Consider the following 27,345-nt stretch of genomic DNA (forward strand, 5'->3'; position numbering starts at 1 on the left):
TTCGAATTCCCTACTATTTTTTTCATTACTGACGTGTTCGTATTTCATCGAAGGATCGCAAGGGAGTTCTGTGACCGTCGCAGCAGTATATGTGCCAATAGGTCCAGAGTGTATCTTTCTTCAATGATTGCAGTCTGCAGATAGGGAGAAATCATTGACGATTCACGATTTACGATTCGCGAAGGAATTCGGCTTCTGTCGGGGCAAGTGGGTGCTCGCACCGTTCGAACAGCACTTTGTAACGTTGCATTGGGAATATCTGTCATGAAATAAATTTTGTATGTGGAAATATTCCCAACGTAAGGCTGTTGGAACGGGCTTTGCCCTGACCGAAGCGAAGCCGGACTCCGAAGGACATCTATGAAAAGGACATGACCGAAGAGGGCCTTTTCGTCAATGCACGTGTGAAAAGGACAACTGCATTATGGGAATTTCAATGAGAAGGATGTCGATGCCTTCTGCCTTGAGTCGAGGATGATTGACGCCATTTCACTACTATGCTTGCTACTTACTGCTACTACCGTTACGAAGCAGAGACAACGAGAATAGATGCTTGGTTTGCCGGAGCAGCCAGCCGTTGCTGAGATGTAAAGTGTAGTGGGTCCCATACATATGCCTCTCTCCCTCCCCTTCCCTCAAAACAGCAGAGCCAACCAACAATTTCTTCGTCGTCTTCTCTCTCTCTCTCTCTCTCTCTCTCTCTCTCAAGGCTAAAATTAAAGCCACCAAACTATCAACCTGCAATTCCGGTCGATCTTTTCTCTTTACCTACGAAATGACGTCGAAGCAGACTTATAGGGTTTGCTTTTGTTTTCGCCGAAGGTTTAAGCAGTCAGCAGCTGAAGCTCCGAAGGAGATTAAGGACCTGTTCAACGCATACTCGGAAAATGGTATCATGACCGCAGAACACCTCTGTAAATTCCTGGTCGAGATTCAGGGAGAGAAGAATGCAACCACGGAGGATGCAGAAAACATCATTGATAGTCTGAGAGAGCTCAAGCATCTTAATATCTTCAGGAGGGGCATCCATCTCGAGGCCTTCTTCCGCTACCTATTTGGCAATAGCAATCCTCCTCTCTCGCCTTCTCTCGAGGTAATTTTACTTCTTAATTTGGTTCTTCAGTTTGTTTTGGGCTTTCGGGAATCTGGAAAGCGGTGACCAGATTTTCGTCGAGAAAACTGTGAATATTAGTTGGACTACCATATGACATTTCTTTATGTTGGCCGATCTGAGTTTGTTTTGAGTTGTCATTTATCTGCTGTTTATATTTGGACGGATCTTAAATACCTATATATTTGAGCATGTGCACCTGGTGGAACACAACCAGAGGGGTCCAAAAGCCCTCTAGGTGTCTTGTTGGTTCCTCTACATGAACGAAACATAGAAGAAATATATTGGATTTTAATGGTGCCACCTATTCTTTTCCCACTGTAGTGCAAGTGAAACTTAAATTTAGTATATGGTGACATGGTGTTTGGAGCATGGTACCTAAGTGGTGTTTCTTTACCTGAAATTGCAAATTGGTTCAATTGAAGCCAGTTGCAAGTTGTTTATTATTTGGTTTGATAAGGAAAAAAATGGAACCAATTAGATTTGATGCTAGAAAAAAAAAAGGAAAAGAAAGGCAAACAAGTTTATATGATTTTATTAGATTACGGATCCTAAGATTCATACTAGTTCAGAAATACTCACCAGTTTCTATGTGAATCTCTAACACCATGCTCAAGTCCCCTTCCCCCTCACAGAATGCCATGGTTTCTCTCACTACTAGTTTAGTGTCCCATCCATTGGGATGAACACTAATACTTTGAATTGTTCCTAAGAGCATGTCTACCCACCCAAGGCTACCTTCCTTCCTGTTCTAGGAAATTTCTGATGATTCTCTCCAAGATGCCCCACCCCCAGAGAGAGACTGATCTTTTAATAAATCTTTCAAGATTAAGACCCCAAAATGACAAATATCTGAGGTGTCTCCCTTGGGGGATTCCTAGGGTAACTCATAGGCTATGAGGCTATAGAACATCCAAGGATGACAGAATATCTCCTGGCAATAGGGATGCAAATGGATCAGATCGGATTTGAATCAGGGTATATTTGAATCCGACCCGAAGATCCGATCAGATCTCATAAGTATGGATTCGAATCTGAATCTGATGAAGAAGTCAGATTTTCGGATATGATTTGATCCGATTTAAAATTCTTAAAAAAATTAATAAATTATTAAAAGAAAATTAAAATATAATAATTTAAAAAGAGAAAAACAAAAAAATACAAGTATCTATTCAACTATTTTCATCATATATACATGTTTTTATAAAAAAATAACCAATATAACAAATTTACAAAAATGCAATATAAATAATATATTTATATAAATAAATAATATATATATATATATATCAGATTGGATCTTCTCGGATCGGATAGGGGTGATCTGAATCCGATCCGATCTGAAGATCCAAACAGGGGAGATCTGAATCCAACAAAGTAGGACCGGATCTTGGATCAATCCTATTTACACCCCTACCTGACAATCTTACTTCCCAAATGTTGTCTTAAGGCACCTCCTAATCCATGACCTCCATTTGAAAATGTTGTAGGAATTTTGATATCAAATTTGCACACAAATCTTTACCCCCGATTCGTATCATATCTTGGATGAATTCATTGGTGATTGTAATTTGTCTTTCTTAGACAAAAGCACCTTGACAAAGGGAGATAGGGAACTTAAGAGTCTTTCTCAATCTCATGGACAAGGTCTTAATGATAACTTTGTAGAAACTCCCAATTTAAACTGATTGCCTGATTGGTCTAAAGTCCCTTGGATGTTATGGTTCCACCTTCTGGTTGATCAAGGCAATGAATGCAGCATTTGCCCCAATATTGATGATTCACCTTGAATGAAATTCCTGAAAACCCCTTATCAAATCATCTTTGATCATCTCCCAATGTTCCTAATAAAAGATCTATAAAAAATTCATATGGTCCTAGGACTTTGTTCCCATAAACCTAATAAAATATGGTTTTTCGAATCTTCTCTTTCTTGAAGGGTCTCTAGATTTGATGCCAAAAATATCAGTAGTTGTGGCCTCTCCAGAACATCAACTTGCAGTTTCTAGGGTGAATCTGATTCTTAGGGAGATTTAAAATGATCAAGTCATCAATACTCATGAAAGATTCTTATCATTTTTAGCCCAAGCTAGTTGAGATGCAAGACTCTTTTCAGGCCCAATTGGTCATGGTAACTCTCCAAGGGCAAAATTGATGGCAGTTATCCAAGGTCTAAAATTTCTAAGGCTAAAGGGGGTGAAAGATGTAGAGGTAGGAGATTGTCAAACTGTTATATGGTGGTTGAAGAATCAAGATGAAATACCTTGGATAGTTAGATGGTGAGGCAAGCACTTTCTCTAGGAGTTTCCTTGAATACTTTGATTAGTTTGTTGCTTTTCTTAGTGGAAGTTATTAGTTACTTGATAAAAAAAGAAGGCCATCAATCTCTGAAGGTGAAATTAAAACTTCTAAGGCTAAAGGGGGTAAAAGATGTAGAGGTAGAAGATTGTCAAACTGTTATGTGGTGGTTGAAGAATCAAGATGAAATGCCTTGGATAGTTAGATGGTGAGGCAAGCACTTCCTCTAGGAGTTTCCTTGAATACTTTGATTGGTTTGCTGCTTTTCTTAGTGGAAGTTATCAGTTACTTGTCAAAAAAAGAAGGCCATCAATCTCTGAAGGTGAAATTAATTCAAATTTATCAATCTCCAACCTAGTCACAAAGTTCTTGGATCTCTAACTACAGTTGATCATTTTCAATCTGGCCTGCAAAGCCTGGCCCAGAAATTCTAGCCCGGCCTGGTCCGCACATATGTATATACATGTAAGTTAACATAATTTATATATACATGTATATGCAATTTTATGTTTTATTGTATATTTTATATAAGTATATAATATGACACCTACAATATATATTATATAATATTTTACATTATAATATGTATAAAATAAATTTTATATGTATGTTATATGCCATATAATATAAGATATTATGTATATGTAGTATCTTATGCATAAGAGACATAGGCTCAGAGCTAGGCTCTGCCTGACCCAAGACCATATAGGCCCGAACCCAACCTATATCCCTTATAATTGGTGCAATTCCTGGCCTGGCCCATTATAGCCCTTATCTCTAACTATTATCCAAAGAATGGAATAATTTTGTTTTCCCATCTCTCTCTCTAATCCATTTGCATCTCGATTTTTTCTCCAACATATCTCTTCCTTTTCAAAATCATATCATATTCCTCATTTAATTGCCATCTTCTAATCCTTTCTGATTCACATAATGTTTCATCACCCTCAAGATTATCTATTTCCTCTATTCCATTTCATCATCATGGGGTCGGATCCTTATCCTAATTTCCTCTATTTCCTCTATTCCATTCTAAGCCTTATCCCAATTATGGGGTCGGATCCTCTCTTCCGTTTCTTCTAAAATTAATAAATATTGATATGCTATTGAGAAGAAATATTGATAATCTCTCTAATATATTGTAGATGTTGCATAGCTTTTAGGTAGAAAAGAAAGAATTCTATTTGGAGTCAATAATCCTTCAAGTGATTTGTAGGACCAGCCCCTCAAAGTGGACTCTTTCTTACCCGTTTCTCTATTTTTATTTGTTTTTCATGTTACAAAATTCCGAGGTTGTAACAATTGGTACCAAGGTTTAAAATTTCGATACGATACACCTAATACGAGGCGTATCTTATCTTCGAAAAATAGATATGGGATAGACATGGAAATCGGACGTTTTGTCTTTTTTCTTGCATATTGGACCCGTATTAGGGGCGTATCGACGAAAAAGATATGGCCAAAAACTAAAAAAAAAAATTAAAGGGGGAAAGCAAGCTTCTTTTCCCCGAAATAAGCCTTCTTTCACACCCAAATGACTCTAAAACTCCAAACTTCATTCCTAGAGTGCTAGATTTGCAAAAGTTTGTAAGAAACAAGTGTGAATTGTTAATTTTTTTTTAAGATTTTTCAAATTTTGAAAAAAATATGACAAAAATAGGTAACTTTTTTCAATTTTTTATAATATCTTGTGATTTCTTTTTTTTCTTAAATGTTTAAATTTATGTTGATCTACATTTCTTACATTCAAAATCACAATTTTTTTTTGGTGTTATCAGTAGATTTATGGAAAATTCATGAAGATATTTGGGAAAATATAAATTAACAAAAATTTTGAAAATGTAATTTTTCTCTGCCTATAAAGACTAAATATGATCTATCATATCCACAGACCAATTGAAATTTCTTCTTTAATAATTTTTTTTTATTTTTATATTTTTAGAATTACAAAATAAATAAATAATTAATTATATTTTATCATTTGATCACAATGATTGAATAATTATAATTCTATGGATGATCTATGATATCCACAAAGCAATTGAAATTTCTTCTTTAATAACTATTTTTTGAATATATTATATAATGTTTATTTATTTTTTATAATTTTTTGAAATTAATAATAAATAATAAATAATAAATTATTATTATTATATTTTCACATAGAAGTTGTGGCAATGCATGCTTTATGGTTGGATAGGAGAGTTGGGTTTTTCCCATCCCATCAAACATTAAAACTTAAGAATTATAATTTATAAATTATAGTTAAGCATAGGATTTTTAATGAAATTATAATTAGCTACAATATAGTTCTTCATAAAACCATTAAAATATATTAATTTAATGTATATACACCTCATTGAGGTTTTATATTTAGTGCTGTTGATGTATTTTTATGATTTATTAAAGTATTTATAGTGTTTCCAAGCGTATCTTAGTTTTTCTCTGATACGCATGCGTATCCAAGGCGTATCCCGATACGTCTCTTGAATTGCCTTTTCGATACACTTGGCATTTCCGATACTTTGAACCTTGATTAGTACCAGAACTGAGTTCATGTCTGTTGCAATTAATGGCTATGAAACAATATTTATGAAGATGGAAGCAGAAATCAGATTGCTCAACACAAAAATGGAAGCATAAATCATATCAATCAACATGAAGATTGAAGTTCTCTAAATGTATTAATAATGAACTGCAAAAAAAAAAAAAAACATGTAGATATTTTGCAAATGATATTGCTTTTGAGCCAAATGGTCTGTTTGGGAAGAAAGGAACAATCAAATCTTTAAAGACAAGCATACGCCAAGTGGTGAGTTAATTGAAGGCATAACAATAAGGGTGATATTTTGGATCAAGACCATGAAGATTTATGAGCCCTTCTTGATGGAAGATATTAGGAGATGGTGGTTTTGGGTATCTGGATCCTCTACTGCTAGGCCAAAGATAAACCTTCCTTGGATACCACCACACCCAAATTTCATAAAGATGAACTTTGATAGGTTTAGTGTAGGCAACCCCAGACCATCTGGCATTAGAAACATTTTTAAAGATGGAAGAGGGGCCATCCTATCTTTATTTTCAGGCTCCATAGGCTATGGAAAATTCAACAAGGGCATATGCTATTGCAATACTTCATTGGGTAAGGATGGAAAGATCCATTGGAATTGGAAATCTATTCATGGAATTTGATCCTAAAGTGGTGCTGAGCTGGCTTAGAAATGATAGCCTGGTTACATGGCAGTTCAGAACAATTATGAGGGAAGTAGAAGTTTGGGAAGAGTTTTCAGTGGGTACCTAGGGCTCCCAACACAATGGAAGGCACTTTGACAAAGGCAGAGGTGATATACAGCAACTCTTTCATGTTAAAAATGGGCTTCTTAATGTAAATCTACACTGTTAAGAATGTTTGTTTATATGGTTCAGGCAGCATAACTGGCCTGTCTTGGGGTGCTTGGCACTGCTTGTATATAACTATGTATTCATTCTTTTTTCACTATCAATAAAATCCATCAAAAACAAGAATAATAAACACAAGCAACATTGAACCTGTGAAGAGGAAGACATAGAAGCCACGATTTTGGTAGAAGTATCTTTTGAAAAGTACAAATAGTTCTCAAATTTGATAGTGGAAGATGAAAAGGCCCCAATTTAGGTTGAGAAAGATGTAGGAGCTGCAGCCTTGATAGAGAAAAAGATTTTAAAACCTATCTGTTTTGTTTTGTGCAGAACTGAGTTCTTCTTTGCCTGGATATTTGGATCATCTCTCCTATCTATTTACTTCCATCCTTATGTCTTCAAAAGCCTCTTCCTTTTTGAGCATATTCTCATATCCAAACCTCAGCCGACTCCTATGAAGTGTGTTAAAATTCAGGTCTGCCTTAGAGTTCGGCCTGACTGAGTTCAGTTATGTAGAAGAAGAAAAGGTGATATAGAGAGAGAGAGAGAGAGAAAGAGAGAAGAGAGAATTCTGGTTTGAACTGACAGAGTCAACGTGACTTCTCCCAGTCGGCCAGTAAGTATTTATATTATTATTAAAACAAGACTGAAAAGACCTATGTGCCCTTAATTAAGTTAAGAGCACATGTTCCAACACAACACTACAAATCATCAACATCAACCAAGGTATAAAGACAGAAATACCCCTACGCTAACACTCCCCCTCAAGCTGGTGAGTATATATCATATACTCCCAGCTTGTTACATATGTAGTCCACTCTTCCCCGACTCAAGCCTTTTGTAAATAAGTCAGCCCACTGATTTCCTGTATTAACATGTGTAGTATCTAGCTCTCCATTCAGCACCTTCTCCCTTACAAAGTGACAGTCAACCTCAATGTGCTTGGTTCTTTCATGAAACACTGGATTAGAGGAGATATGAATTGCAGCCTGGTTATCACAATAGAGCTTCATTGGAGTGTTAATGTTGTACCCTACTTCCTGTAGAAGGTTCCTTAGCCACACTAATTCACAAGCGGTGTGCGCCATAGCCCTATATTCTGCTTCTGCACTGCTTCTTGCCACAACCGTCTGCTTCTTACTTTTCCATGTCACCGGGTTTCCTCCTAGAAACGTGCAATAGCCTGTAGTAGACCGCCTATCAGACATAGAACCGGCCCAATCAGCATCAGAATACCCTTCTATTTCAAGTTTTCCCCCACTCTTGTATATCAGACCGCGACCCGGAGCCCCTTTTAGATACTTCACAATTCTCAGAACCGCATTCCAATGAGGAATCAGAGGTTTTTGCATAAATTGGCTTACCACACTAACTGCAAATGAGATGTCTGGTCTGGTAATGGTTAGGTAATTCAGTTTGCCCACAAGTCGTCGGTATCTACTAGGGTCTTCAAACACTTCACCCATATCACTACTTAGCTTGGTATTTGTGTCCATGGGTGTTTCAGCTGGTTTGGCACCCAACAAGCCTATTTCTTCCAACAAATCAAGCACCTACTTCCTCTGGCATAGGTTCCATACTTGGATCTCGCTACCTCTATCCCCAAGAAGTATTTCAGTTTACCCAGATCCTTTGTCTGAAAGTGATCCTGCAGATAAGTCTTCAGCCTGTCAATACCAATGTTATCATTCCCAGTAATAACAATATCATCTACATACACCACCAACAGTATTTTTCCTCCCGGAGAGTCATGACTAAATACAGAATGGTCAACTTTGCACTGTTTCATACCAAACTTCTTTACCACCTCACTGAACTTACCAAACCATGCTCGAGGAGACTGTTTAACCCCATATATAGCCTTCCTTAGTCTGCACACCTCGAGGAAGCGTGGTGGGCCCATAACCCACAGGTCCCAGGATCGGAACCTGGCTCTGATACCATGTTAAAATTCAGGTCTGCCTTAGAGTTCGGCCTGACTGAGTTCAGTTATGTAGAAGAAGAAAAGGTGATAGAGAAAGAGAGAGAGAGAGGAGAGAAGAGAGAATTCTGGTTTGAACTGACAGAGTCAACGTGACTTCTCCCAGTTGGCCAGTAAGTATTTATATTATTATTAAAACAAGACTGAAAAGACCTATGTGCCCTTACTTAAGTTAAGAGCACATGTTCCAACACAACACTACAAATCATCAACATCAACCAAGGTATAAAGACAGAAATACCCCTATGCTAACAAAGTGTTTTTTCATCCTTAAGTTTTGTGGTTTTTCTCTATTGCGATCCTTGAAATTTGCCTGTGTTGAAGCTTTTTGTTTCTCTAATCAACCCCAAAACCTATTTGTTTTTTTTTTTTTCCCACAAGTAACTGAATCACTTTATTAATGCAAATCACAAAGCAAAAGTACAAGCAGCCTTATGTAGGGTAGCGATTACTACCCTACCTCAAATAGTCTTACATGAATTACAATCTAGCCCAGTACAAATGAGTCCTGTTGACCCCTTGCTTAGCCAGATCTGCTACCCCATTTGCAGATCTTTGCACCCATTTTGTCTTTATGATTAAGCTTCTTATCAACCAATCAATTTGCTTCAATTCATTTCTATTACTCCAAAGCTTTCTCATTATTTACCATCCAGTCACATCTTTAGAGTCACATTCAATAACTAAATTTGTGATATTCATTTCTCTTGTCGGCTGTAATCCATGAAGTACTACAGTGAGCCTTAGGTAGGGTAGCGATTACTACCCTACCTCAAATAGTCTTACATGAATTACAATCTAGCCCAGTACAAATGAGTCCTGTTGACCCCTTGCTTAGCCAGATCTGCTACCCCATTTGCAGATCTTTGCACCCATTCTATCTTTATGATTAAGCTTCTTATCAACCAATCGATTTGCTTCAATTCATTTCTATTACTCCAAAGCTTTCTCATTACTTTTTAACCATCCAGTCACATCTTTAGAGTCACATTCAATAACTAAATTTGTGATATTCATTTCTCTTGCCGGCTGTAATCCATGAAGTACTGCAGTGAGCTCATCCCTTGTAGAATCCCAAAACTGATTGGTCCTGAAAACATAGCAATTATTTGCCCTTGCACATTTCTAAAAACTTCTCCTATACCCCAAAAACCTATTTCTTCCACATCTTTAAATTATATTTTGCACTCTGCAACTTTTCTGTGACTTTGAAACCAGGTAAACTCCCAAAATTAGGTCCTCACATCTATGTGTTAGACAGTGTATGCCCTTAGCTCCAATCAGATTGATGTACATTTTGACATTTATTGTAAATGAATAAAGTACATAAATTGATTCATGTTATATCTAGTGTGTTTCTGTGTAATACCCTTTAAACTGGACACTTATGAGACTCGTGTTAGTTTAGAATATTCACAGCCGTTGGATAGACCTGTGGAGATTTATCCTGCCAAGACTGACACTAATGTGCTGCCAAGTCGATTGGGGTAGTTTGTCTCAACTGCCAGGGTGAGACCCGAAGTACATGTGGTGTGGGTTTGTTTAAAACTCAAAACTTGACCATTTTCCAGTTATGCCCTGGACCTTGGAGACAGATGGGCAAAACTGGAAAGTTACACCTAACCCCTAGACTCGATTATGGTACTGCACTAGGTATTGGATTGGGCTGTCTTTGATATGCCAACTAGTGAGATCCTTAGCGGGGGTCAAAACTTGGGTATGTTGGGGCAGTCTGAGAATTCACTTGAGTGGGTGATCATAGTGATAAAATCAACCCCTTTGTCGGACAAAGTGAATGATCGGGAATAGCACTCTCTGATGGAAACTTAAACTGCAGGTAGTTGATTTCAAATGTGTTTGAGATTTGTTTTGCAAAATATATTTACATATAGATATACATATTATGTTTTATGAAAATGTTTGCAAAAGGTTTTAATTCCCGGGATCCTTCCTGAGTAAAGAGTGCGACATTGTACCTTGCAGCCGAGGGAGAGGTCATCTCTTGTCGGACAGTGTTTAATCATTATGGGCTGAGAGGTTAAGTGTAAGACCATTTAGGGCTTATGTACCTGATGGGCTAATCTCATTTAAGTCCATAGTCCTTGGGCCTTCATAAGTTGGATGGACCCAAGGACCATTTAGTGTAAATGTTGGGTCTGCTAAGAGCCCATATTGATGGGCTCAGGGGTTCATTGTGTTCAACAGTGAATTCGGCCAGTCCTTGTAACAGAGGCTAGGCTAAACTCATATGGCTTTTGTGGAGTCAATGTTAGGGTCCCACGCCATACAAAGAGAGCCAAGCTAGCCAGCAAATTAAAAGGGAAGTGAGCCTGATAGCTTAATGGGCCTAAAGCCCATTTCGAACTGGGTTAATGAGATTAAATAATATGGGTGAATCTGGGTTTAGATCTGGATATGGATCAGCAAGAGGATAAGATAAGTCTTATCCACTTAAGAGTTCAGATCCAAATAAAGATTTGGATCAAAGAACTCTTTCCTAATAGGATTAGGAAGCTGATCTTGAATGGTTATAAATAGAGGGCAAATTCCTTTTGTTAAACACTTTTGCTGAATCCAGTTCTTTCCTCTGTTCTGTTAGACCTACCCTGTTCGATTTCCAGAGTCTTGGATTGATTAAGATTTGATCTTGATTCTGATTTTTGCTAGATAAATCAGATCTGAAGTTGTGCTCACACTCCCTTGCGTGATCATTGTTGAAGGATTGCAGTTCTTGCTAAAGAACTGCTTTTCTAATCCTGCTTCATCTCAAGCTGTGCCATCTTCAGTGGAGGTAGGATTTGGTGACCTCTTTGGGCGTGAACACCTACGTTGGGAGCTACATTTGTGGATTCCGTATCAGGTATATCCCTCCCTTTATTTTGGTTACAGATCTAGTTCGGTTTGTTTCAAGAACGAACCTTGAAAAATGTAGTTTTTCTAAAACAGGGAATAAGATTCTCGGAAGGGAGAAAGAAAATTTTGAAATTTCGCCCAGCCACCCTGCACGGTTCGGCCATTCATATGATGGATCTCCCTTCCCTTCACTATGATGAATGGTGTCTTACAAAAAAAATAGTTCTATCCATATGCTCTTTTGTAATTTTTTCAGAAACAGATCAATGCATATATTATTAGTTATGTTTTGACAGCTGTGTTTAAGTAGTTCGAACCAGTAGAGAGTAAGGGAGAAAGAAGAAGAAGAACAGTCGAATCTGATAGCATAAACCCTATCAGTCAACCCTAATATGAATTAGCCTCTAATTAGTTGTACAAAGACTAAACTGCCCCCCACTTAAGTATGGGACAGGAAGTCTCTATTAAAACTGCCACATAAGCACATAACTTAACAGAAATAAAATGACTAATCTACCCCTATTTGGCTAGCTCTAACAAGTTACTTGAAGAATGGATAAAAATACAAGAAGTGCATCCTAGGCTGAGGGAAGCCAGCACCCCAACAGGTAGTCTTCATATTACATGCATACTATCCCCTCGTGCAGAACCCCAATACAAAGACTCCATTTAACCCCCCTTTAAATAGCAAGTCTGCAAGTATGCTAGCAGATCTTAGAGTTCACCTAACAGAAGAGGTTAGGCTTGATACCCTAATGAGCGCCAACCTCTTGTTTTGAAATAATAAAGGCAATGGACCGTGTTTAATCTCATGAAAGATGATGATATAGGTCAGTTGTCCAATGTGGTCCTAGTGCAAGTGACTGCACCATCCTTCTGAATGTCCTTTCCTGTCACTTGACCTATCCATCTTACAAAAACAGGATTAGGTTGCATAGTGGACTACACGAAGCTGAGGCTGAAAAAAGGAACAACCCTAAGAGGGTTATCAGGTATTCATTCATGAAATTATCAGTTTTCTATTTTGTATGCTGCATGGATCTTCATGGAATTTCTCTTTTTCTTTGTTCCCCCTATCTTGCAGGACATAAATTGAAATTTACCGTTTTTTTTATTCTTGATCTCTATTTCTTGTGTTCAGCTTATTTCAGTTGTCTCACTTATCCTGTTATGCATCAAAATACATACCTTTCTGTTTGCAGTTCACTCAAACCATGCATTATCCAAGTTTATTCTTGAGTTCTTCTCTCATATTACTGATTTCATAAACTGTGGATTATACTGTTCTACAATGGTTTGAAAAATAATGATCTTTGTCCCTTTTTTGGTTAATAACAGTATGCCTTCTTTTCCAGGTGCATCATGATATGACAGCCCCATTGTCCCATTATTTCATATACACAGGGCACAATTCCTATTTAACTGGGAATCAACTTAGCAGTGATTGTAGTGATGTTCCCATAATAAAGGCACTGCAGAGATGTGTTAGAGTAATCGAACTAGATATATGGCCAAATTCCACAAAGGATAATGTGGATGTTCTTCATGGAAGGTATATATTTAATGTGCAAACTAATTTGTATAAATAATCTTGTATTTAATCCAAGTTGTGATCTCCATGAGATACTACCTTAAACATCATTTGGAGTCCATGAGTCCAAATAACTCCCTTCGAAGATTCTCTAACTTTTAGCAACCAGTGGTGCATAAAATTTGACATATGGTAGACGAGTGTCTTAGAACTATCCCAACCTCCAAAGAAATGATTCTCTTCCATGAAGCTGGACTTTTTTTTTAGAGAAAATAGTATTTCTACTTGTTATTATAGAAACTGTATGGGAAAAGTGAGTACATGAGGTAATGTACAAAAGTAAATGAAGACCCTCTTAGTTCCTAATTAATTTAGTCCAATGGAATCAATGTCCCTGGTGGCTTACAGTTACAGAACACCCAGAAAATGTAGAGACAATGTGAGCTAGAGGGTTTTTTTTGTCCTTTGAGCACCCTTATATTGTGCCTCTTGTACACTAGATTCTTTTTTTATTCTTTTGTACATTATTTGTATCTTGAGGACAGAATGGTCCTTTTACTAATTTAATATAAATCTATTTTCCAGTGTGTGGAATGTCACTTTTGGACACACCCAAACAGTGTTTGTTCTCTTCTTGTCCATTCTCATGAACTGGTTCTGACAGAAAATTCTGTCATAAGTAGAATCCCTCTAATACTTGCTGGACCTTGGCTTGCATCTTGAGCTACTATTGAACTGCAAACTCCCATTGAGGGAAAGACAGAACTACTTTTTGTGGTGTTTCACTAGGGGATGACTGGGGAATTTCATGCAGGCTTGCCATCAATTTGTGGAATAAAATCCTTCTAATTTCATCAGTTGATGACACCCAGGAGTTGATGAGGATGAGAAGGTGGCTCTTGGAACCTAAAGGTTGCTTCTTTGCTTTCAACATTTCATATTTTCCTCTCAAACTTCCAAATCCAGCACTCAAAACAGAAAGAACTCTCAAGTAACTAGCAAGTGATGAACTGATAGGTGGCATTTGAGTTAATAATCTACTTCTTTTCTATGACTAAACCTTATTTACAAAGGTCATACAGAGTGTCTCAATGGAACTCTATAGTTGTTTGCCATGTGGAAGTTTGGACAAACATATTTGGAAGTAAAGATAAGAAATCACATTTGGCAGCCATCAAGGTCAATTTGGAGTATGAGACAGTAGCTGATGCAGAGCATCAACCTGTGCTGCCCCAAAATAATCAATTGCAGTCCATCCAACCTCCATCAGACCCTGATCAGGCCACACGCCAATTTTTTTAATAGAACACCCCAAGGTGGATAAGGTGTATTCTTGAAGGGTGCTAGCCCTAAGGCATCCCTATTAGTTCAACCAAGTTGGCCCTATGCTATCTTTGGTTTTATTTTTGAACAGACCCTTTGTGTGTGCCAACTTAGGATTCTTATTATAAGAGTTATTTGTCAGTTTAGGATTCTTATCAAAGAGTTATTTTCAGTTTAGAAGTTTTCTGAGAGTTATTTGTCAATTTAGGTTTCTTATCATAAGAGTTATTTTCAGCCTAGAAGTCTTCTAGGTCTATGTATGGCAAGGTCTATTAAAGACAGATAGAACAGATTGTAAGGCAGTTTTTTTTTTTCTTTTTTTTTCTGGAAGAAATAAAGACAGTTTAGTTATTTTTCCTACACTTCTCTGTTTTCTTTCACAAGAATTAGAGGATCTCAGCCTTGGTTTCTATCAGACTTTTCAGACCCTAGTGGTTTCGATACTGCTAGAACTTAGCCCCTTCTTCCCTAAACTTAAGTAGTTTAGGGACTGCTTGGTGAACTGTACAACAAGGCTATGCATTGACCCTGCTTGTTACACCTTAACAATAGCTACATCTTTTGGTAGTTGCATTAGTAGCTGACAATGTTTGTAATTTGGGCCTCCTTAGAGTCTTCTTAGATCTAGTTTTATTTTCATCCTCCTCAATTTCTCCGTGGTTCAATAATTCATAACAAGGGAGAGACTGAGGAGGATGTTGCCATAGATTTAGTGCAAGATGGGAAAAATGGAGGATTACACAGACTTGTGGTGTTGACCATCTTGAGACCTTTGCTTCAATTGCCAAGATGAATTCAATTTGGGCTCTGCTCTCTCATTACTTCTTACTCTTGGCTTCTGTATCAATTAGATCTCAAAATGCTTTCTTGAATGATAATCTCTCAGAAGAAGTGTACATGACCATTCATGTAAACTTGGGTTGAATTGGGACTTTGGCTTCAGGATGAATTCAATTTGGGCTCTGCTCTCTCATTACTTCTTACTCTTGGCTTCTGTATCAATTAGATCTCAAAATGCTTTCTTGAATGATAATCTCTCAGAAGAAGTGTACATGACCATTCATGTAAACTTGGGTTGAATTGGGACTTTGGCTTCAGGAGAGGTCTGAGAGACAGTGAGTGTGACTTCCTTGTTCTCTTACAATAAAAGCTGCAATTTTTTTCTTGGATGGCCTATTCTCATATGGTTCCCCTCGCCTGATGGCCTATTCTCATATGCTTCCTTTTTTAACCTTCTTGTCTTGTCAAATCCTTTGGGGGTGAACTTCCCAATAAAAGAAATCCGGTGCAAACCTATCCCTCCTAAAGTGCAATCTTTGTGTTGGAAGTGTTCCTGGGGAAGATCAACACCTGTGACTTGCTATAGAAAATAAGGCCAAATAAGTGCCTCTCTCCTAATGTGTGTATCCCTTTCAAGGAAGTGGTGAGACCCTTCCTCATTTATTAATCTCATGTTCCTTTGTGTCTTGTATTTGGAAAGACTTCTGTTCTCTCTTTGGTTACAAATGGGTTCCCCCACAAGATGTGGTAGGTTTGTGGAGGGCAGCAAGAGTAGCATTCATGTGGACTGTATGGGAAGAAAGAAATGAGAGAATTTTTAATGAGGAGCAAATCAAAGGAGGATTTGATTGAAGCCACAATAGTAAGAACTGAACATTGGGTAAAAATTTTGGACCTTTTTCGAGAAATCTCAACAAATGACATAATAAGATCCCAGACTGAAGTGGCACAAATAGTTAAACCTTCAAAAAGTGTAATAATGGATTGGAAACCTCCAGCTATAAATAAGCTAAAGTTGAATTTTGATGGTAGCTTGTTGGGTAATCCAGGAAGGGCAAGAATAGGAGTTTCTAGAAACCATCAAGGACTGGTGGTGGCCCTGTTTTCAGGACCAATTAGTTTTGGAGATTCAGTCCAGGCTGAAATTCTGGCTCTCTTACAAGGATTGAGATTTGCAGTACAGCTCGGAGTAAGGGAAATGGTATTGAAGGAGATTCATAGTTGCTCATCTCATGGGCCAAGAATTTCAATTCAGCTCCTTGGAAATACAGACATGCTTTCAGGGAAATTGGTATCCTAGCAAAGAGGTTCAATTCTACCTTCAGCTGGATAAGGACTACAAGTGAGTTGGCAGATGTTTTGGAAAAGCAAGGAGTTGACAGGCCTAGTTTGTTTTGGGAAAATTTGTAATTTGATGTACTTTTGGGCTGGTGGGATGGCCTATTAACTGAATTCTTCTCTGAATTTTCTAAATATATTAATAAAAATTTCTTTGCTGATAAAAAAAAAGTCTACATAACCATTCCTCTTGGCTTCTATGGGACAGTTGAACAAGGTAGGTATGTAAACTTAAAAAAAAAATCTTTATATGGTTTTAAGTAGTCCCCTCAAGCCTTCTTGGTTGATAGATTTAGAGAGCAATGGTGAGATTGGGCTATGAGCATGTTCAATCTGATCATACATTTTTATGAAGAAAAATAGATCTTTTCTTACTACCCTTATCATCTATGTGGAGGACATTGTAGTGACAAGCAATGATTTTCCTGAGATTGATAGACTTAAGCAATTCTTCAGCATTGAGTTTGAAATTAAGGACCTAGGTGAGTTGCGTTATTTTCTGGGTATTGAGATACCAGGATCCAAAGAAGGTATCTTCATTTCCCAATGCAAGTATGTTTTGGATTTACTCAAGGAGACATGGAAACTAGGTGTCATGATTCCCTGCAAGCAAAAACTCTACACACACTGTGAAAGCATGGGAATCCAGCCGCACATTGGGAACATCTCCCCATGTAACATACATGTAAGGAAGAGATTCTCAATTTGTGGCTGGATGCGGGCTTGGAAACTAGGTGTGAAACCTGTGGATACCCCAATTGATCCTATTCACTGCTTGTCTGCTATAGATGGGAAGTTACTTATTGACAAGGAAATGTTTCAAAGATTAGGTGGTAGATCATTATATTTATTAATAACATGACCAAACATTTCATATTGCTAGTGTCATCAGCCAAATTGTGAATGCTCCCAAGGATGTTTACATATCAGCTATAGAGAATATTTTATGCTATTTGAAGGGTAATCCTGGTAGAGGGATCGTGTTTTCTAATAATGGGCACATGAGGATCGAGTCTTATCCAAATGTTGATTGAGCTATCTAGTTTCTTGGAGGAATAAGAAACAATCTGTAATTGGTTGTTCTTGTGCAGAAGCCAGATATAGAGCCATGGCTCAAGGTGTCTAAGATTCTATGGGTTAGGCATCTTCTTGGTGAACTAGGAGTTGATTATGATAAACCCATGGCATTGTATTATGAGAACCAGGCAGCTATTAATATTGGTTATAACCCAATCCAACATTATAGAAAAGTACATTGAAGTTGACCGGCACTTTTTACAGGAAAAAGTAGCCTCTGGGAATGTTTGCCTTCCATTCATAGCTTTAGAAGAGCAACTAGTAGATATTCACCAAAGAAGTTCCTAAATCTAAGTTGTAGCACTATATAAGGAAGCTGGGTATGATTAACATCTATGCTTAGCTTGAAGGGGAGTGTTGAGAAGTTTATTTCTCTTTCTTATCATGTTCTGACAAAGCATATTTTATATTTCTGGTTCTTACACACCACATTAGTAGGCGGCAGGATATTCTTGTAATTTTACACACCACATAAATAATAAAGAATAGAGCTGATTGCACTGCCATAGACAGATTCTCCTTACATTCATTCTTTCTTCTCTTGTTCTTCTGTTCTTTTCTTCTACTACTGTTTTTCTTCAGCTTTCTTCTCTATTTTATTGTATTTGAAAACTCTAATCTGATCAGATTTTACAAGTAGATCTAATAATAATAAAGTTTCCATTATTCCACAGTTACTGATAAAAATAAGTGACCAATTGTTATGATGTTGTTGGATAAAAACTTTAAACAACAGGCCCCATGACCTTCTAAATTTATTTGCTAAAGAATAGATTGTCATATTCATAACAAAAGATTATGTCATCTAAGGATGACAAATCTTTAACTACAAGCAATATTCTTTTGTTTGCCAACTTTTCTCGAGCTAATATTTCCTTTCATCCTCATTTCTCTTTTTAAGTGATATGGCTTTCATCATATAGGACATTGACAACCCCGGTGGAACTCATAAAATGTTTGAGGTCTATCAAGGAGCATGCCTTTTATAAATCTATATTCCCTGTGGTCATAACTCTAGAAGATCATCTTACTCCAGATCTTCAGGCTAAAGTAGCTCAGGTGAATATCTGTCTTCTTTCATTTTTTTAAAGTATGCAATTTAATCACCTTATGGTTTTGGAAATTTTACCATCTTTTTGTGAATATAAATGATATCCTTGTAGATGCTCACACAAACATTTCGAGATGCACTTTTTACCCCTGGGTCAGAAGGTCTAGAGGAATTCCCCTCACCAGAATCATTGAAGCAACGAATTGTCATCTCTACAAAACCACCGAAAGAGTACCTTCAAGCCAAGGAAAAGGAAAGTGATTCACAGAAGGACTCTGCTGATGAAGAAAACTGGGGGAATGAAGTCAATGACCTTAAAGTTGGACTTCAAGATATTGACAAGGTGTGTGTGAGTGTATGTGAATTATAATTTATTGTATTACTATAATGATTCACTATGTTGGTGATGTTGTGATGTTTATTTAATTGCCTGCTTTCCATTTTCCAGCAGAATGATTCAGATGAGGGAGACAATGAGGAAGATGTTGATGATGGTGATCACAAATTACAGCAGAATACAGCTCCTGAATATAGGCGTTTAATTGCAATTCATGCTGGCAAACTCAAGGGTGGATTAGCTGGCTTGTTAAGGATGGAACCCAACAAAGTCAGACGTCTTAGTTTGAGCGAGCAACAGCTTGAAAAGGCTGTTTTAACTCGTGGAGCTGAAGTTATCAGGTGAGCCAGATTTTCAACAAGAATATTTTGCACAAGATCTTTGGAAGTCTTTTGTGACATCAAGCTGGCCAGTTTTACATTTCAGCCTAACTTTGGATATTTTCCAAGAATACTTTTAGATAGCTTTGACATTTCTCCTTTACCAGTAAGTCTATTGTGGAATGTAAGATGCCAGTCTTGGTAGAACATAAGGATGTCCTGCCTGGGAAATGCTGATGAATATATGGTGCACAATGTAAAGTTCACCTTCAAGAGGTTATACACATGAAAGTTGATGCTGAGGTGAGTTGGCAAATCAGGACTGTAATCAGTCCAATTCTTGATGCAATTCAATGAGAAAAAATACCAGAAAAGAAGAAGAAAGGAAGAAGAGAGGAGAGAAGAGAAGAGATAAGAGAAAGAGTGATGGCTTTAGTTGCCACCCCACTCAGCTATTTATAATAACACCAAAATATAAGACAGCAATTACATTAATGCCCCTACTTCTTACATAAGAAAATAACTAACAAAACTAACATTGCTAACAGCAGCAACCTAACAACAAATATAAAGTAGGAACTAATTAACAGCAGTAGTGGGGACCACAATAAATAAAATAACAACAATATAACAACACTAATTATTGCTCTACATCTCTACACTCCCCCTCAAGTTGGGATAGATGTTTATCATTATCAACTTGCATAAATCTGTTTCCAACTTGGTCCTTGTAGTTGCCTTGGTGAAGAGATCGACAAGCTGCATATCGGATGCAATATATGGAAGACACACTTCTTGAAAGGCAACTCTCTCTCTGATAAAGTGTCGGTTCACCTCAATATGTTTAGTTCTGTCATGCTGTATCGGATTGTGGGCAATGTTATTAGCAGCCTGATTATCACAATATAGCATCAAGGGCTTCTCATAAGCAATTTCTAGTTCCTCGAACAGGGACCTCAATCATAATACTTCAGCCACACCATGTACTATAGATCTTCTGCTTCAGTACTAGAATGTGCTACAACATTTTGTTTCTTACTCATCCAAGAGACAAGGTTGCCTCCTACAAAGGCACAATACCCAGAAGTAGCCCTCCTATCATCAACAAACCCAGCCCAATCAGAATTCGTGTAGACTTCTATCTTCATGTGACCATTATTTTTGAAGAGTATGCCTCTGCCTGGACATCTCTTTAGGTAAGCAAGGATCCTCTCAACTACAAGAAGGTGAGTGGTTTTGGGGGAATGTATGTACTGGCTAACTACATTTTGACCGCATAAGAAATGTCTGGTTGGGTGAGGCAAAGATAAAGCGGTTTCCCAACCAACCTCTGAAACATAACCTTGTCTTCAAGGGGCTCTCCACCTTCGGTTCTTATCTTGTGGTTTTGTTCAATGAGTGTGTCAGCAGGTTTAACACCTAGCTTCCCAATTTCCTCTAGAAGATTTGGGAGAACTAAGATATTTCTTAGGAATTGAGGTAGCACGGTCCAAACATGGGATTTTTGTTTCCTAAAGGAAGTATGTTCTCAATTTTCTAGAAGAAACTGGAAAACTAGGTGTTAAACATGTTGACAGACCTATTGAAAGAAACCATAGGATAAGTGCAGAAGAGGGAGAGCCCCTTGAATACAAGGTTATGTTTCAACGATTGGTTGGGAAGCTTCTTTATTTTTACCTCACACGACCGGACATTTCTTATGTTGTCAGTGTTGTTAGTCAGTACATACATTCCCCTAGAACCACTCACCTTCTTGCAGTTGAGAGGATCCTTGTTTATCTAAAGAGATGTCCAGGTAGAGGTATACTTTTCAAGGAAAATGGTCACATGAAAATAGAAATCTACACAAATGTTGATTGGGTTGGGTGCATTCATGACAAGAGATCCACATTCGGGTATTGTGCCTTTATAGGAGGAAATCTCGTCTCTTGGAGAAGTAAAAAATAGAATGATGTTGCTTGTTCTAGTGCTAAAGCTGAACACAGATCTATGGCTAATGGGGTGGCTGATATCTTATGGTTGAGATCTCTATTTGAAGAACTGGGTATTGCTTATGAGAAGCTCCTGATGTTGTATTGTGATAATCAAGTTGCTATTAATGTTGCCCATAACCTGATTCAACATGACAAAACTAAACATATCAAAGTGGATCTACACTTTATCAAAGAGAAAGTTGCTTCTCAAGAAGTGTGTCTTCCACATATTGCCTCTGATATGCAGCCCGCTAATCTCTTCACTAAGGCAGTTCCAAAGAGCAAGCTGGAGACAAACTTACACAAGTTGGGGATGATTGATATCTACTCCCAACTTGAGGGGGAGTATAGAGTTATAGGGCAGTAATATCATTTGTGTCAGCTGTTAGCATGTTAGTAGTGTTAGTTAGTTATTTCCGTTATTCTTTTAGTTGCTGACATGTTATGTTAGCAGGGGCAATTTTGTAAGTGTGCAACTTTTAAATCTTTAATATTGAGTGGGGTGGCAAGTGACTGATCCTACTCTTTCTCTGAAATTCTTTCTCTTTGTTCCTCTCTCTCTCTTTTCTCTCTTCCATCTTTCTCCCTATTTCATTCTCTGGTTTTCTTGTTGAAACTCTCATCTAGACTAGGACCGATCTCAGTCCCTACTAAACAAGTAAAACCCTAGAGAAAGCTTTGAGAGAACAGGAACTATTCTAAGCTGCACCTTCTAAATAGGTCACAGTCAGGTCTGATCGTAGGGTTAAGAGCAAACCCTAGAGAAAACTCTGACAAAATAGAGGAAAACTCAGCCACTCCTAGATTGGTCTACTCTATCTCTGACTGGTGTCGACCTCAAGGAAAGATAGAAACTTACCCAGAAAAAAACTGATCGCCACTTCCAATCTCAGTCTGAACCCTAATCTTGATCTTTCTTGTTCCTCTCTGATTCTTCCTGATTACCAAACACTCTCCAAGCCTCTACAAGCTCTTAGACAACTGCTAAACCTTTCTGGTAACCTCCAAGAATCAGCCGATGGACAGATCTTTCTAAGCTTTCAGCCCTAGGAGGTTCTCATGTGGCCGGCTGGATTAGACACACATGAGATACCTTAGATTGGCTCTGATACCAAGTTGGCAAATCAGGACTGTAATCAGTCCAATTCTTGATGTAATTCAATGAGAAAAAATACCAGAAAAGAAGAAAGGAAGAAGAGAGGAAGAAGAGAAGAGAGAAGAGAGAAGAGAAAGAGTGATGGCTTTAGTTGCCACCCTACTCAGCAATTACATTAATGCCCCTACTTCTTACATAAGCAAATAACTAACAAAACTAACATTGCTAACAGCAGCAGCCTAACAACAAATATAAAGTAGGAACTAACAGCAGCAGTGGGGACCACAATAAATAAAATAACAACAATATAACAGCACTAATTATTGCTCTACATCTCTACAAGGTGCAACCTCTCACACTCTATAATTACAACTAAACCCAATACAAGTGATCCCCATTAACTCCTTTGGCTAGTGTATCTGCCATCCCATTAGCCAATCTTCTTTCTGATTGAATTCTTAAAGTCATTTTGCTAGTAAGACACTTTAACCTCTTAATTTCATCACTATTAGCCTATATTACTTTCTCCAAGTCCTTTAACCATCCTACCACTAGCTTAGAATCCCCTTCAATGATCTATCAAAGTTAAAGTCTCTTGCTATTTGTACCTCTTGGAATGCAGCAAGAAATTCAGCTCCAATGGAGTCCCTGACACCAGGTGGTCCCAAGAATAAATCAACATGTCTATCTTTATTTCTGAACACTCCCCTTACTCCTGATGGACCTGGGTTGCCCTGACAACGCCCATCAAAATTTTGTTTTATGAAGCCTTCTTCAGGGGGCGACCAAAGGGAAAGAAGCTTTTCCTTTTTTGAAGAGTTTGTTGCCACTATTCCCCAATTCCTCCAAATATCATCAAAGGAAAGCTTGATGCTTTTCATCTAATGATGAAGAAATGTTTCCATAAAATTCATTGTTACAATTATCCAATCGATATATTCTGGTCTTGGAAATCTCCTTGGATAAGACAGACAGAAATGAAAAAGAGAAAAAGAAATTTGGCTCTTCTAATGGTGGCCCCTTGTTCCCTTGAATGTGCATCAGTTGCATGCTTATGCCACACGGTTACCTAATGGTCTATCCTGACACATGCTTCAGAGTTTAGTTTTCTTCCTATTTATTTTCCAATGAAAGTTGTGTTTCAATTTCTATACAACATGATCTGTTTCTTTACCATCTTAAGCATTGCATAAACCCTTGCCAAGTGTTGTTGTAGATTCACTCAGCGGAATCTATTGAGGGTATACCCAAAGGGTATACGCGTTGACTCATCAAATTACAACCCATTACTTGGGTGGATGTATGGAGCTCAAATGGTTGCTCTTAACATGCAGGTTCGGCTTCCCTCTTTGTATCTAAATTGGGATTCTTAAGTTTCTATCATGTTCTTACTGTTTAACAATTTTACTTTTGCTATCTATGTAACCTAATTGCATTATGAGATGCTTCGTGAAAAGCAACTGATTGCATGCAAAATTAAATCAATTAGGCATGATCATTGTCATGGCTAATCAGGCTCATTTCCCTTTATTGCACTTAGTTGTATGTGAGCTGAAATTCTGTACTAATCAATTAAAGAATTGATAATGATTTATCCATTGTCTTGAGATCCATGACAATAGATGGTGAGGTATCACATTTGTTTGGTACCTAGGGCCATGGAACTGCAAATTGGCATCCTCTCTTCTGGAATAAAAGTTGAGGTTCACACATAATCTAATGACATATGATGGTTTTATGCGCAAAACCATTTTTGCATGCCCCAGGATCATCCACTATGGCGTGCTACCTGTTGCAAGATATGGTTACTGCTGCATGGGTTTCTTTTTTTGGTAATAGCAATAGCCATGCTTCTCTAGTAAAGCATCTGCCGTAGAAACAGTGTGCGATCACCAATATCAAGAAAATACCTCAGTTCCACTCTACAAAGCCTTGTTCCCAATTATCTGGTGCCATCTAAACAAATCCTGTTTTGCCATTCTGCTGAAGAAACTATGTACTTAGCCAAATTAAGTCCTTTCTCAAAAAAAAAAAAAAAAAAAAAAAGAAATAGGGTTCATGGCAACAAGCCATATGCTTGCTCATAATATGATATAGTTGCTAATCAGTCACCCCATAATGTTTTTTTCCCACTCAGGAAGAACGGTTTCTTGTAATTTGCATCTGTTGAATATAATCTTTAGAGTTTTCCTTGACAGGGATATGGCAGATCCCTCTGGTTGATGCACGGAATGTTTAGGGCCAATGGAGGATGTGGTTATGTGAAAAAACCTGATTTTCTACTGAATGCTGGTCCACATAATAAGGTTTTTGACCCCAAGGCAAAATCACAAACGAAGAAAACTTTGAAGGTTATCTTTGCTTAAACTTTTGACTGTATCTGGTCTTGTTACCCTTTTTTGGATTGCTGGTCTATTTCTTAGCTGAGTCATCTTGACTTTGGTTTTTCACGTTTCTATACAGGTTAGAGTATACATGGGGGAAGGATGGAATTATGATTTCAAGCGTACACATTTTGATGCATATTCTCCACCAGACTTCTATACTAGGGTAAGATTATATCATTAAAAAATGATTTCAACTAGATATGCATGGTCTTGGATCTTTTGCTTCAGTTTGAATTTGAAATAATCTGTGATCTATTATCTAAGATATTTATAATACATGACCAGAGGGCTTCTCCTTCAAACAAGTGGCATCATATTTTTTCAAGAAAAGTATCAAAATAGTCGTTATTTCCACTTATAAATAGAAGCATTCTTTTTCAGATGTGTCTACTCGTTCTCTCAAAAAACTGTATGAGCTTCAAATGGTAGTTACCTCCACTTTCAAAAAGGTAGTAAGTAGTTACGTCCACTAAAAAAAATCATTCAAATGATGTTGGATCCATAAAGTGGGTTATTGTTTACTTAATCTCATAAATTAAATAACGAATCTATGTATCGAAAAATTATAACATAAATAATGGTGTCAAACAAAATTTATCAAAACACTGGCCCCGCACTTGGTACAGAGTGGCCATTCTCTAGTTGTTAATAAAATAAAAGAACATAGAAGGAGAAGAAGAGAGATGAGAGAAAGTTCAAGGCTGAAGACAAACTTGATGAGAAGAGAAGAAAAGAAAGAGTTGAGCTTTACAAGGGTTAACTTGGTTTATTAGAAATCTGAACTACCAGTCACAAGCACAAACCCAACCAATCGTATGTTGCAGATATGATCACATTAGGTGATAGGACCCATTGCAATTGACCTTGGGTCTATATTTCCTGGGATAAGACTAACTCTGAATCAATTTCTGTGACACATATAATTAGAACAATTTGAATATTTCCGGGAGTGCCCACCATGCTTCCTCTGACTACAATCTCATTAGAAGCATCCTTTTATGATCATTTTTGACATGGTATAACTCTCTATCTTCAAGAACCATTACAAGGCAGGTCCCTTCCTATTCATAGTAGTGCTTGGGGTCTTTGGCTTCCCTCCTATTCACATATTTGTTTCAAATTCTCCTTTAGTTGAGTGACATACATGCACGTGCTCACACATAATCACACATAAAGTACATGTGTCTACATATACGCATAACAAATAGACCATGTATTCACATACTACCATAACAAGATGAAGGGACCTATTCAAGCAAACAAAAAGGAACCCCACCATTTATACTCAGGCAAGCAGATTAAAGGGGTTCCACACATCAGGCTGATGTGGTGTATCATGATTTGCTCAATATCCTGTATTGCCAAAAAGGATTCTGGTAGAGAGGCTTAAAAAAAAGGATTCTGTTAGAGAGAGATTCTCTATGTTAAGTAAGTGTGTGGGGGGGTATTTTGTAACAAGGTTCAAAATTTTGATACTATACACCCGATATATCAGTGGGGCTCCAATCCAGGAAATAAATAGGGTATGGGAATTTCAGCATTTTCAGGGGGAAGGCAGACCAATTTTGGAAAAAATAAAGTAAGAAAAAGGATGTTTTGTTGTATTGAAACACCCAATATGCCTATTCATGTGTATCGGGTGTATCGATACTTTATACCTTGTTTTGTGTGTTAAAGTAGGCGGCAGGGTAATATTGTCTATCTACTATAAGTTACTAGAGGAAGGTAGTTTATTCCTTCCCATTTTTGTTAAGATATAGTTCTGGTAGTGAGAGAGGAAAGCATGGTGACTGATCTAGCATCCTGCAGGTCGGGATCGCTGGAGTTCCAGCTGATTCAGTAATGAAAAAAACAAAGATAATTGAGGATAACTGGACGCCAGTTTGGGATGAGGAATTTACATTTCCATTGACAGTTCCTGAGATGGCTTTACTTCGCATTGAAGTTCACGAGTATGACATGTCTGAAAAGGATGACTTTGGAGGCCAAACTTGTCTGCCTGTATCAGAATTGAGGACAGGGATCAGAGCAGTCCCTCTGCATAACCGCAAAGGGGAGCAGTACAAATCTGTAAAGCTTCTTATGCGTTTTGATTTCATTTGATTTTATCTCTCTTTGTGTGTGTGTGAATATGTATGTGTTTGCATGCAGTGGATCAGACTTGATTTGTAATCTTATTATGATGTCTCAGTTCATTGTCCTGAATTATATAAGAAGGCTTGTTCTACAGTTGGGTGTCTATATTACTTTGCCTTTTTCATTCCAATAAATTCTTTTCGATCACCGGTTCATTCTAATAAATACTTGCCATCTAAAATCATCATCAATTCCTTCATTATTCATTTTTCAAGTTTTTTAGGTATTGAAGTTTCTCTCTACTTCTATTTGCCTTCCTGGTGGGGTAAGCCACCGTATGTTAAATATTTTTAGTCTGCACATTTCAATCTCTATTAATTGCTGGATATACGTGGTACCAACAAAAAGTTGCAG

At 37.5% G+C, this 27,345-nt stretch overlaps 1 protein-coding gene across 2 annotated transcripts; it reads left to right on the top strand.

The window, feature by feature from the left end:
• The first annotated feature begins 450 nt into the window (after window positions 1-450).
• On the top strand, window positions 451-27,138 carry LOC104594891 (phosphoinositide phospholipase C 2-like). Of its 2 annotated transcripts, none has more exons than XM_010255431.3 (9): window positions 451-1,093; window positions 12,998-13,194; window positions 18,615-18,750; window positions 18,855-19,085; window positions 19,191-19,420; window positions 23,685-23,802; window positions 24,667-24,819; window positions 24,932-25,018; window positions 26,665-27,138. In XM_010255431.3, exons 1-9 carry the CDS (start codon window positions 776-778, stop codon window positions 26,956-26,958), a joined length of 1,764 nt encoding a protein of 587 aa, XP_010253733.1. In that variant the 5' UTR covers window positions 451-775; the 3' UTR covers window positions 26,959-27,138. The 2 variants fall into 2 exon arrangements, with proteins under 2 accessions (XP_010253733.1, XP_010253735.1); XM_010255433.3 differs by having other exon boundaries at window positions 470-1,093; window positions 19,194-19,420.
• Window positions 27,139-27,345: the final 207 nt, after the last annotated feature.

The sequence above is a fragment of the Nelumbo nucifera genome, chromosome 2 (assembly GCF_055504915.1).
Source record: "Nelumbo nucifera cultivar China Antique chromosome 2, China Antique-T2T, whole genome shotgun sequence".
NCBI classification, from domain to species: Eukaryota; Viridiplantae; Streptophyta; class Magnoliopsida; order Proteales; family Nelumbonaceae; genus Nelumbo; species Nelumbo nucifera.

Excerpts from the sequence above, each read along its gene's own strand:
- LOC104594891 (XM_010255431.3), top strand. The coding sequence starts at position 776 with ATGACGTCGAAGCAGACTTATAGGGTTTGCTTTTGTTTTCGCCGAAGG. Across the intron at positions 19,086-19,190 it reads GACTTCAAGATATTGACAAG|CAGAATGATTCAGATGAGGG; the intron begins GTGTGTGTGAGT and ends TCCATTTTCCAG. Across the intron at positions 24,820-24,931 it reads AAACGAAGAAAACTTTGAAG|GTTAGAGTATACATGGGGGA; the intron begins GTTATCTTTGCT and ends GTTTCTATACAG.